At 40.0% G+C, this 13,040-nt stretch overlaps 1 protein-coding gene and 1 long non-coding RNA gene across 4 annotated transcripts; both read right to left on the reverse strand.

The window, feature by feature from the left end:
- Positions 1–660: 660 nt before the first annotated feature.
- On the reverse strand, positions 661–2,691 carry LOC134202485 (KIF-binding protein-like). The gene is made up of 2 exons (XM_062677469.1): positions 1,254–2,691; positions 661–1,183 (listed from the first exon to the last, which is right to left on the reverse strand). The coding sequence occupies exons 1-2, from the start codon at positions 2,561–2,563 to the stop codon at positions 718–720; spliced, it is 1,776 nt and encodes a 591-aa protein (XP_062533453.1). The 5' UTR covers positions 2,564–2,691; the 3' UTR covers positions 661–717.
- Positions 2,692–2,880: 189 nt separating this feature from the next.
- Positions 2,881–4,198, reverse strand: LOC134202484 (uncharacterized). Of its 3 annotated transcripts, none has more exons than XR_009977240.1 (4): positions 3,996–4,198; positions 3,807–3,921; positions 3,577–3,726; positions 2,881–3,487 (listed from the first exon to the last, which is right to left on the reverse strand). It is a non-coding gene; the product is annotated as an uncharacterized LOC134202484 (long non-coding RNA). The 3 variants fall into 3 exon arrangements; XR_009977239.1 differs by having other exon boundaries at positions 3,807–3,911; positions 3,996–4,196; XR_009977241.1 differs by having other exon boundaries at positions 3,807–3,889; positions 3,996–4,195.
- Between the last annotated feature and the right edge of the window lie 8,842 nt (positions 4,199–13,040).

Genomic DNA, 13,040 nt, shown 5'->3' on the forward strand with positions numbered 1-13,040 from the left:
TTTTCGTACGGCCGAGTTGCCGAATAATATGCAATTAATAGCAAAAGATATTATAGTTACCAGATAAAGATTGTCGCTGTCGTCGCTGTCCGGAACATCTTTTGCTGGCGAGGATAGGGGGGATCTAAATGTCAATGAAGGAAAAATACATACGATTTGACAGTTAGGTTTCCTTCGTCTATGCATCTTTGGAGGCAGCTCCTGAACATATATCCAGTCTCCAGTTGGGAACATCCGGTTGAGCCTGTCGTGGCCGAGCGTATGCCTTAGACATCTGTCGAATATCTGAAATATCGTGGGCTGTGTACTCACAAGTATGCCCAGAAGCCTTGTTTGTTAAATGTGTTTCGACCTTCATAGTAAATCCATTATAAATAATTCCAAAATATGTATTTAAATGTGTAAAATATATTGCACCTGAGATGAAAAATAATAAAATCTCTTACTTAAACATATCTCACCTGCAAAAAATAATGAACATACTACATATACAGAATATGCCTACGATAAAATGTTGTACTGATTGCCAAATTTTATCCACTACCGAGAGAATGAAATGTTGAACATAACTGTAAAGTTGCTCGAAAAGATAATAACAGAACATACAAACTATGCTTTATTATTATTAATATTATGGATGTAAAATAAAACTGAGGTAAATCATGTCTCGTTAAACGAGCAACGGCTTTATTCATTCATATCACACCCCAAATGCCTTCATTCGTTCAATTCGTTCTTCAGTTTCTTAATTTTCAGCGGCAGCAGTGCGTTCATCTCCTTGCAGACGCCCATCTCGGCCTTGAAGTGCGCCCCGACGGACTCGACCTGCTCGCAGTTCTTCACAAAGTGGTGATAGTAACGGAAGCTGTTCTGCACGTTGGCGAGCTGCATCTTCTTGTCCGGGGTGATCACTTTGTAGTACAACCGGCCGATGTGAAAGAAGGCGAAAAAGACCGGTTGCAGTTCCGCCTCGTCGATTCCTTCCGGAATCTCCAGCGTATCGAGCGGAACTTTGTAGGACTCGAGGAATTTCTGAAACTTGGCGATGCTTTTCTCGCAAAGTTTGTTAATTTTGTTCAAAGCATGCGGCGAAGGTCGTTCGTTGGCCGTTAGGGCTTCCAGTTTGCTCAGCTTTAAGTCCAACATTTTTGAGTACGTCAAGCCAAGTTCGTACCATATTTCTCTGTAAATGAGGTAAAATATGTATTACACCAAGATCAATCGCGATTCATCGTTGCGACATCTAAGCCTACCTGCAAATTGTTTGATAGTACGTGGCGTTCAACACCTCATCGAGCTCCTCCAATTGATCCACGCATCTTTTGTACAGTTTGCATTGGTTATCGTCGTTATCATCGAAAAATGCCAAATGTTTGTACAACGATGCAATGTCCTGCATTATCTTCGCGTACTGCGATGCTTCCGTTTCTTTTGTGTAGTACTCCTTAGCTTTGTTGAGCCAGCTTAAGCCGTTCAGCAAAACCAACTTGGCATCTTCAAGCGTCAAACAAAACTCGTCCGTTATCTGATCCTCATAAACCGACAACCCTTGGAGACCGATAAACCGATCAATTTCCTTAACTGGGCTAAGGGTACTCGACTTTGGAAATTCAGCACCTTCTTCCGCATCATCCTCACATAGTCTTTCCTTGCTGGTGGCCAAGATATGGATTGCATACTTGGCCCAGCACCGGGCAACATCCGCCGATCGGTGTTTGTGAGTTTCGATCTTTTCAGTCTTTGCAGTTGGGTTTGTTTCCTTGGGAATCACTTCCTCTTCAAAGCGATCCAGCATGTAGGAAGCTGCCGCTAGAAGATGTCTAGATTGGCTTAAATAGTTCTTCGGAAAATAGTATTGAGAAAGAGTGGCCGCATTCAGTGCCCAATCGACGTGCTCATAATCGTTGTAATCCAGCTGCCGCTTCAGCGTCATATGGCAAAAGTGGGCTGACTTGACCAAGTCTTCCAAATAACCGTACACCTGGGCCAAGTAGTACAATGTTAAGGTGTGGTTCTTCTCCAACAGTAACATCCCTTTACCTTTCTCAATTTCATCCTTTGTTCCAAACAAGTCTGAAATTGTCAGTGGTTCAAATTCCTCTTTATCTCTTACGGATTTATAACATTCTGTTGCTTGATCTAGGACTGCTTTCGAGTCCTCGAAGTTTCCACGATTGCAATACAATATTCCGAGCTGATTGAACACTTCAATTGCTGCATTGACCCCGGAAGCGCTCTCTTTATCCTCGTGCACCAGTTCCAGCGCTTCTTTCAACGCCAACTCTCCGTTGCTGAGCTCTTCCGTAAATATCGAAATCCGACCTACGTCTTTCAAAACATTCGCCAGTATGCATCTTACGGTCAGCTCGGCATCAGAACCCTGATCCAGACTTTCCCGTAGGTTCTTCAACTTTCGCAGCACATTCTGCAGAATGTCACGAGCAGCGTAATGCGAGCGGAACGGCTCTGTCGGTGGATCATTCTTGCTGTCCTCGTCGATCTTCTTATGCGCCTTTTCGAAATCCTCTCGAATGTCGGATAAACTTTCCTTGGTGATGCCCATTTTTAAAACTTTTCGTTTGATCAATAAAAGTGCACCAAAATACGAACCAACAATCGATACTGATGTCGCTCACCACCGGGTGGAAATATGAGGTTCCAAGTACAGAGTGGGTGGTGGAAAAGGAATCAAAATAAAAACAAACTGTGACGTTTTTTTCAAATCTATAAAAAAAATTCACAAGAGGACCGTGTGTTTTACACATACATTTGCGCAAATTGTCAAAACAAATCAATGTCATGTGTAAAACTTACGACTTCGCTCAATCAAAACTCATCATCCGTTCATGAACCATCCACACGGTATTAACGTGTAAAACAAATCGATTTGGATTGAATGGCTTGACACGTTCGCTTGTTTTCTAAATGAATTTGATGTATAATCGTGTTGAATTTTATTTGTTAATGAATGTATTTCGTGTTTTCTTTCATATGTTTACAATGATACAGGAATGCAATTTCCGCCCGGAGTCCGATTTTCGTCATCGGATCGAAACCCAATTCAAAAAGCATTGTTTTGCGATAACTTCCAACGAATCAACGGTGGAGGTATATAAAAAACAATCTTTCATTGGTTTTCAATTCTCTAACGTAAATCGAATTCCGGACGGATGAAATGAAATAAAAACAAATTTTGTACAAATGTATAAAATGTCTTCGCCATCGCTAAATAAAGTTCCTAATTAATAAAGTTGAATCATTTGGTTGTATAGCAGCGGGTGTCATTGTCGTTGGCATATTTACACTCGACACTCGAACAGATCCTTGCCGTCTCCATCTTCAGTGGACCAAAAAGCTTCATTACTGTCCTACGACCGATTCCATTGTCATCCACAATGTTAAGAAGTATGTGCTGGCCATGATATGTTGATTCCAGCTTGCCAGTATGCATGTCTCTTCGAGGAATTAAACGTTTCGATGAGGCATTCTGTTACACGAATGTTAAGGGGAGGAAAATATTTGTTGACATAATAGAAGTATGGTATTTTCTGAAGTCGTGTTTCATTAATAACTTACCTGGTAATAAGATGGTGGTTATTGTATCGGTGAGCTTCTGACCATTGAATTGTTCTATGTTCCGAGATCTCGAGTTCTTTCATAAAAATTGTTGGATCATGATTTGTTGGATTGCTGCGATATTGGTGTACTCTTCTTGCAGAACTCGGGCTGTTTATACGGAAAGGAGAATATTTTTCATAGGCACGGTTTTAAAAATATTTTTCATGGAGAAAGTAGAATTAGCTTACCTCTGTCAATAGGAACATATTTTCTAATCCGATGTGCTACCTCCCTATGGGCTACCAGATAGACATATGCTAAATATAAAGATCTTTTCATAAAGAATCAAGTACCTAGATTATTCTTTATAAGTATGTAATTTGGATCTTTTCAGTTAAATGGCTTTACTTATTGTCATAACATAATTTAGAACTAACCCATCAAATTCAACCACCGCAACCAATATGTATTTCGTTGTCTACAGTGTCTCGACTTAATTCAAATATTATTCTTGTTTTTAAACAGAATTTTAGCAAAACATTAAATTACCTACTACAAAATACCAGCTGAAAAAACTTAGTTTATACAAAACATGTGCTTTCTCTTCGAAAGAATGACACAATTAGATGGTTCGAATGCCTACTCAAGTTTGTTTGAATCAATTCATAACATTTGTTAGCTAAATATATGAGATCGCGGTGTATCAAGTATGGAATTGGCTATAAACATTGTCATTTGAACTGAGTTTGTGAAGAACATCTCAGTGATATGAAATGCATTAGATTTCATGGTGTAAGTGGAATTGAAATTGATACATTTTGAAACACATGGGTCATATTTGTATTTGTTTTGAGTATCCATTGGTATGCACATCAAATCGTGGTGTAAGAAGTATGGAACACGACATAAACATTGGCATTTGAACTGCGTGTGTGAAGAACATCTCAGCGATGTGAAATCCACTAGAGTTGATGGTGTAAGCCGATTGAAATCATCCATATTCCTAAACACATGAATCGAACGTGTATATTTTTATCAGTGTAAGTCTACGTTGGTTCATTCCCAGGACGCAAAATGTTAGTGTTAGGGATTCGTTAGTCACTAGTGATTGTCAAAAAATTAAGAAAACAAACGTTTGAACCAAGCGTCTTTCGTCTATCGGCATTCGGATGCAAACGATTGGACTTTGAATGAAAGTGCGAGAAAAAAAATGTCGTCGTCAACGATTTCGATTGTGTTTAATTAATAATTTAATTCTATTTAATTAGAATTCTTTTTACGTCGGTAAGTGCAGTTCCAATTATTAACTTAAAATGGTGCGCGGGTTATATTCGTCTCGTTAAATTCCGCGATTGTATTACTCGGTCGGTTTTTGTTCAAAAGTTTTCAATCGGAAGTGAAATTAATCCGCGAATCAGAAGTAAATTTTGTTTGCATCGAAAGTGATTTGATTCCAATAAAAGTTAAAAATCTAAAAGATTGCTGGATAGCAGAAGCTAAAAAAGGATTTCGTCGGAAATAATATTGCGTGTTAATAGTGAAAAAGTGTTTTAAGTACCTACTAAGAAGGTGGGGAAAAAATGCAGTTTCTGCTGAATTCTCATGTAAAATGTTTCGGATCTTCGAGGGGAAGATGCTCAGTTAACGGAAGCAGAGAAATATGGATATCTTCTCTGTCTAACCAGTGCATTTTTAACAGAACCGGAATATCAAAGTATGATGTGCGCAACTGGAGTGAGTGTCTTTAAAAATCAAAGTACAGGATAAAATTGGTTCCAAAATGAAACAAAAATTAATACAGTGAATCCTGCAGGATAGCAATTGTGAAGCTACCTTAAAATGTATGCATTAGTGGCATGGCTTTCGACCCGGAGGGTACATGGAGGCGTGGAGCGCAGAGTGACCATGTACAGACCGACTTGGCGAGCGTGGGGCGCAACGGACGATGGAGAGATGTGGCCTCGAACAGTGTATTGTGGCATCGAATTAATGATTCAGTGTTATCTGTAAAGATGGAAGCTAAATAAATAAATGAAATGAATGATCCTTAAAATGTTATCAAAAATGTGTATTCCGGCTCAAGTTGAAAGTACAAAAACATAAGAAAAACTAAACAAACGCGGATTCGTCGAGGCCAGTGATCCATCTTGCTGGTTTTTCAGCATGAAAGTCAAAAAGAAGTTGTTTCGTAAATAATATCAAATTGCAGAATCAATCTGCAGAATTTCTCGCAAATTCCCCTGTCGAAAAATGTGTACATTAGTTAGTGTTGCATTAAAAACAGAAGAAGTCGGAACACATCTAGATCCGGTCTAAAGCCCGTCCCTGAGCATCTATCAGTCAATCACGATTTTGTTATTGCCATTGACTTGTCTTCTCGTTTTACGACCATCCACAAGTGAGTATTTCCAAAAGTTTTTTCCCCTAATATCAATAATATAAACTTTAAATCACAGATTTCCACAAATGGTTCTTAATTCTGCACTGATAGTTACTTCTGTTCTAGAACCATTCCTCAGAATGAACTATGTACTTCCTCGAAAATCATATCCAAGATGATCCCAGTAACTAACTGCATTACTGAAACCCACTGCAAGTAGTTTTAATATGCATCCGTACGCGCATAACCAATTGTCGTTTTGAGAAGCTTGTTGTAACTGTCTGTGCATTACTGAAACCCAGCAGGGTGAAGATAATTCAAAATTTGAATTAATATAATAATAATAATATAATATGCATCTCTTCGCGCATAGTCAAATGTAGTTTTGAGGAGCTTGTTGAACCTGTCTGTGCATTACTGAAACCCACCAGGGTGCAGGTAATTTAAATATGCAAGTCTTCGCGCATAGTCAAATATAGTTTTGAGGTGCTTATTGAAATTGGCTGTGCATTACTGACACCCACCTGGGTGCAGGTAATTCGAATATGCATCCGTTCGCGCATAGTCAAATGTAGTTTTGAGGAGCTTGTTGAACCTGTCTGTGCATTACTGAAACCCACCAGGGTGCAGGTAATTTAAATATGCAAGTCTTCGCGCACAGTCAAATATAGAGTTTCCATTTCCCGGCCATTTTCGTTGTCCCGGGATTCGGGAATTACTTGTTCGTATATCCCGGAAAATCCCGGGATCCCGGGATTTTTCGATGTTTCCTTAGAAAACTTATTTTTTTGATTGAAAAACGATTTTATTCAATGTTCAGGGGTAAAGTTCATATTTTGGAAAGGCCAGATAATACAGATTTCAAATTGGAAGTCAATTCAATGCTTATTTGAATCGATTCCTTCGAAAAAAAAACGAGTTTAAGAAGCAAATAATATTCACATCTTTCTCGGAAGGTAGATTACCCTTTTGGAATATATATGATCGAAGAGTCCGAGAAGAAGGGTTCGCTGGTGGTTGAAGTCTGCTTGACTGTTTGCATTGTTTTAGAACTACCCAAACAATTGTACATCAATATATGTACGCTTCTACCGCCGACGCATGATGACTTTTTCTTTGTCAATCCTTGTTATCGGATAAGCAAGGATAAGCAGCTGGAGTCGGAATCCCTCGGCAACAGGATCCAAGCTCTAAAACAATATTTGGTGCAGCGACTTGCATTACTGCATTCTAGGCATAGAGTACCTTCACCGAGTAAAAATACTCTCAATGAATTGGTGAACTAACCTCGTCCCCTATTCAGTATGATTCGGTTAGGCTAAAGCTATCAGTACAGTGTTTGTCATCATGACAAATATTTGTCAAGTCAGCCTGATATCCATGTCGATTTCTGGTCAGTCTGATAGATATCCGAAAAAACTTGACAAATATTTGCCATTATGACAAACAGTGGACGGGCTTAAGGAATTTTGTCCTCACTGTTGGTCATAAAATAATCATTTAACTGGGTGTTTTGCATCTACAAAATAGAAGTTTTGTTAATCATACTAAATTAAACAGTTAAGACATTAAAAATATTCTAAGATTATTCACTATGGAAAACTAAGACCCTGTAAAAAAATTAATGATTGGTAAACTCGGTGACCTTCTCAAACTTCAATTAAATCCACGATTTAAACGCAATTCTGAATATTTAAAGGTGATGCAATGCTTGAAATAGGTTTTGTAAAACCAACTTGAGAATATTTGTACTTTTAACTGTAGTATACGTTACAGTTAACTCGATAATTATCGATAAATCACCGAGTACTCAATAACGATAACGTTAAATAAACGCTCACTTTATTGACAACGAAACATCATCGTACAACCGTTATCGTTATCGAAGTTGGCGATTAACAACCCTAGAACAGATTGTGGTTCAGGAAGATTTCGGATCTTTAACATAGTGTCGATGGATTATCTACAGAAACGTGATCGCAGTCCGGGATCCATGGATCGGGCGCATAAGTCTCGTGGCATCGTGGGATCATACATTGGCTGCAAAGTAATGTGTAGCGCCGTAAAGAATTTAGTGGGAGATACGATCTTTCGGTAGCTTGCTAGTTGGTCAGTAGGAATCTAATATTTTTTGTGAAGGTGTTCTATTAACTATCTCCGATATTTTCCTGTCTGTTCCTCTCTTACCAATTTAATAATACGATGATATCGATTGTGCATCACAAAGAACCATGGCTCCGTATACACGCCTGAGCCTACAAAATAAACGGAAAAAATCATGTCTGATGGGACTAAAAATATGATATGAGATTATCATCAAAGTTGGTTTTCGCATTCAAAACAAATAACTTTTGTAAGCAGAATAATTACACTGTTTGCGACCCGGAAATGAAACAGTATTTTTGTCCCAGGTATCCCAGGATTTTCGGGATTTCAAAAATAATAATCCGGGGAATCGGGAAATCCCAAATTTTCATAAATCCCGGGATTTTTTGTCCCGGGATGTCCCGGGATGGAAACTCTAATCAAATATAGTTTTGAGGTGCTTATTGAAATTGGCTGTGCATTACTGACACCCACCTGGGTGCAGGTAATTCGAATATGCATCCGTTCGCGCATAGTCAAATGTAGTTTTGAGGAGCTTGTTGAACCTGTCTGTGCATTACTGAAACCCACTAGGGTGCAGGTAATTTAAATATGCAAGAATTCGCACATATTCAAATCTAGTTTTGAGGTGCTTGTTGAAACTGTCTGTGCATCTTTTTTGAGGAGCTTGTTGTAACTGTCTGTGCATTACTGAAACCCACCAGGGTGCAGGTAATCCAAATATGCATCTCTTCGCGCATAGTCAAATGTAGTTTTGAGGTGCTTGTTGAATCTGTCTGTGCATTACTGAAACCCACCAGGGTGCAGGTAATTCGAATATGAATCCGTTCGCGCATAGCCAAATATTTTTTGAGGTGCTTGTTGAAACTGTCTGTGCATTACTGAAACCCACCAGGGTGCAGGTAATCCAAATATGCAAGTCTTCGCGCATAGTCAAATGTAGTTTTGAGGTGCTTGTTGAAACTGTCTGTGCATTACTGAAACCCACCAGGGTGCAGGTAATCCAAATATGCATCCGTTCGCGCATAGCCAAATGTTTTTTGAGGAGCTCGTTGTAACTGTCTGTGCATTACTGAAACCCACCAGGGTGCAGGTAATCCAAATATGCAAGTCTTCGCGCATAGTCAAATATAGTTTTGAGGTGCTTGTTGAAATTGTCTGTGCATTACTGAAACCCACCAGGGTGCAGGTAATCCAAATATGCATCTCTTCGCGCATAGTCAAATGTAGTTTTGAGGAGCTTGTTGTAACTTTTTGTGCATTACTGAAACACATCAAGGTGGTGGAACGTGTGATGAAACTCATGGAGCAATTTCTGGTGTAACGTGTGATGGAACTCGTGGAGCAATTTCTGATGAAATTCCTGAATCGAATCTTGGCGGAACTCCTGAAGGAATTCTTATTGCAAATCCTGGTGGATCTCCTGGAGCAATTTCTAGTGTAACGTGTCATGGAACTCCAGAAGCAATTCTGGTGAAATTCCTGAATCATTTCTTGGCGGAATTCTTGAAGAAATTCTTGATGCAATTCCTGATGGATCTACTGGAGTAATTCTTGGCGGAACTCTTGAAGGAATCCTTGATGCAAATTCTGGTGGATCTCCTGGAGCAACTTCTGGTGCAACTCCAAAAGCAATTCCTGGAAAAATTCCTGAATCAATTCTTGGCGGAACTCTTAAGGAATTCTTGATGCAATTCCTGGTGGATCTCCTGGAGCAATTTCTGGTGAAACGTGTCATGGAACTCCTTGAGCAATTTCTGTTGCAACTCCTGGAGCAATTTATATTTAGTGGAACGCGTGATGGAACTCCTGGAGCAATTTCTGTTGCAACTCCTGAAGCAATTCCTGATAAAATTCCTGAATCAATTATTGGCGGAACTCCTGAAGGAATTCTTGGTGCAAATCCTGGTGGATCTCCTGGAGCAATTTCTGATGAAACGTGTGATGGAACTTCTGGAGCAATTTTTGGTGGAACGTGTTATGGAACTCCTTAAGCAATTTCTGTTGCAACTCCTGAAGCAATTCCTGGTGAAATTCCTGAATTAATTCTTAGCGCAATTCTTGAAGGAATTCTTAATGCAGTTCCTGGTGGGTCTCCTGGAGCAATTTCTAGTGGAACGCGTGATGGAACTCCTGAAGCAATTTCTGGTGAAATTCATGAATCATTTCTTGGCGGAATTCTTGATGCAATTCCTGGTGGATCTCTTGTAGCAATTTCTGGTAAAACGTGTGTAGAACTCCTGGAGAAATTTCTGTTGCAACTCCTGAAGCAATTCCTGGTGAAATTCCTTAATCAATTCTTGGTGCAACTCATGAAGGAATTCTAGATGCAATTCCTGGCGAAACGTGTGATGGAACATCTGGAGCAATTTTTAGTGAAACGTGTCATGGAACTCCTTGAGCAATTTCTGTTGAAACTCCTGAAGCAATTCCTGATAAAGTTCCTTAATTAATTCTTGGCGGAACTCCTGAAGGAATTCTTGGTGCAAATTCTGGTGGATCTCCTGGAGCAATATCTACTGGAACGTGTGATGGAACTCCTGGAGCAATTTCTGTTGCAACTCCTGAAGCAATTCCTGGTGAAATTCCTGAATCGAATCTTGGCGGAACTCTTGAAGGAATTCTTGATGCAATTCCTGGTGGATCTCCTGGAGCAAATTTTGGCGGAACTCTTGAAGGAATTTTTCTTGGTGGGTCTTCCTGGTGGGTCTCCTGGAGCAATTTCTAGTGGAACGTGTGATGGAACTCCTGAAGCAATTTCTGGTGAAATTCCTGAATCATTTCTTGGCGGAATTCTTGAAGGAATTCTTGATGCAATTCCTGGTGGATCTGCTGGAGTAATTCTTGGCGGAACTCTTGAAGGAATCCTTGATGCAATTCCTGGTGGATCTCCTGGAGCACAATTTATGGTGAAATGTGTCATGGAACTCCTTGAGCAATTTCTGCTGCAACTCCTGAAGCAATTCCTAATGAAATTCCTGAATGATTTCTTGGCGAAACTCCTGAAGGAATTCTTGGTGCATATTCTGGTGGATCTCCTGGAGCAATTTGTGGTGAAACGTGTGATGGAACTCCTGGAGCGATTTCTGTTGCAACTCCTGAAGCAATCCCTGGTGAAATTCCTGAATCAATTCGTGGCGGAACTCTTGAAGGAATTCTTGATGCAATTCCTGGTGGATCTCCTGGAGCAATTTTGGCGGATCTCTTGAAGGAATTTTGATGCAATTCTTGGTGGATCTCCTGGAGCAATTTCTGGTGAAGCGTGTGATAGAACTCCTGGAGCGATTTCTGTTGCAACTCCTGAAGCAATTCCTGGTGAAATTCCTTAATCAATTCTTGGTGCAACTCTTGAAGGAATTCTAGATGCAATTCCTGGCGAAACGTGTGATGGAACATCTGTAGCAATTCCTTGCGAAACGTGTGATGGAACATCTGGAGCAATTTCTGGTGAAACGTGTCATGGAACTCCTTGAGCAATTTCTGTTGAAACTCCTGAAGCAATTCCTGGTAAAATTCCTGAATCAATTCTTGGCGAAACTCCAGAAGGAATTAATTCTTGGTCCAAATCCTGGTGGATCTCCTGGAGCAATTTCTAGTGGAACGTGTGATGGAACTCCTGGAGCAATTTCTGTTGCAACTCCTGAAGCAATGTGTCATGGAACTCCTTGAGCAATTTCTGTTGCAACTCCTGAAGCAATTCCTGGTAAAATTCCTGAATCAATTCTTGGCGGAACTCCCGAAGGAATTAATTCTTGGTGCAAATCCTGGTGGATCTCCAGAAGCAATTTTTGATGAAACTCCTGAAGCAATTTATGGTGAAATTCCTGAATCAATTCTTGGCGGAACTCTTGAAGGAATTCTTTATGCAATTTCTGGTGGATCTTTTGTGGCAATTTCTAGTAAAACGTGTGATGGAACTCCTGGGGCAATTTCTGTTGCAACTCTTGAAGCAATTCCTGGTGAAATTCCTGAATCGAATCTTGGCGGAACTCCTGAAGGAATTCTTGGTGCAAATCCTGGAGCAATTTCTAATGGAACGTGTGATGGAACTCCTAAAGCAATTTCTGGTGAAATTCCTGAATCATTTCTTGGCGGAATTCTTGAAGGAATTTTTGATGCAATTCCTGGTGGATCTCCTGGAGTAATTTCTGGTGAAACGTGTGATGGAACTCCTGGAGCAATTTCTGTTGCATCTCCTGAAGCAATTCCTGAATCAATTCTTGGTGCAACTCTTAAAGGAATCATTGATGCAATTCCTGTCGAAACGTGTGATAGAACATCTTGAGCAATTTCTGGTGAAACGTGTCATGGAACTCCTTGAGCAATTTCTGTTGAAACTCCTGAAGCAATTCCTGATAAAATTCCTGAAAGAATTCTTGGCGGAATTCTTGATGGAATTCTAGATGCAATTCCTGGTGGATCTACTGGAGCAATTTCTGGTAAAACGTGTGATGGAACTCCTAAATCATTTTCTGTTGCAACTTCTGAAGCAATTCCTGGTGAAATTCCTGAATCAATTCTTGGCGGAACTCTTGAAGGAATTCTTGATGCAATTCCTGGTGGACCTCCTGGAGCAATTTCTGGTGAAACGTGTCGTGGAACTCCTTGAGCAATTTCTGTTGCAACTCCTGAAGCAATTCCTGGTAAAATTCCTGAATCAATTCTTGGCGAAACTCCGGAAGGAATTAATTCTTGGTGCAAATCCTGGTGGATCTCCTGGAGCAATTTTTGATGAAACGTGTTATGGAACTCCTGGTCAAATTTCTGGTAAAACGTGTGATGGAACTCCTAAATCATTTTCTGTTGCAACTCTTGAAGCAATTCCTGGTGGAATTCCTGAATCGAATCTTGGCGGAACTCCTGAAGGAATTCTTAGTGCAAATCCTGGTGGGTCTCCTGGAGCAATTTCTAGTGGAACGTGTGATGGAACTCCTGAAGCAATTTCTGGTGAAATTCCTGAATCATTTCTTGGCGGAATTATTGATGCAATTCCTTA

Source organism: Armigeres subalbatus, unplaced genomic scaffold (genome assembly GCF_024139115.2).
Source record: "Armigeres subalbatus isolate Guangzhou_Male unplaced genomic scaffold, GZ_Asu_2 Contig1243, whole genome shotgun sequence".
NCBI classification, from domain to species: Eukaryota; Metazoa; Arthropoda; class Insecta; order Diptera; family Culicidae; genus Armigeres; species Armigeres subalbatus.

Coding starts and splice junctions, on each gene's coding strand:
- LOC134202485 (XM_062677469.1), bottom strand. CDS start 2,563: ATGGGCATCACCAAGGAAAGTTTATCCGACATTCGAGAGGATTTCGAA. Junction 1,184..1,253: donor TACTATCAAACAATTTGCAG/GTAGGCTTAGAT, acceptor CCTCATTTACAG/AGAAATATGGTACGAACTTG.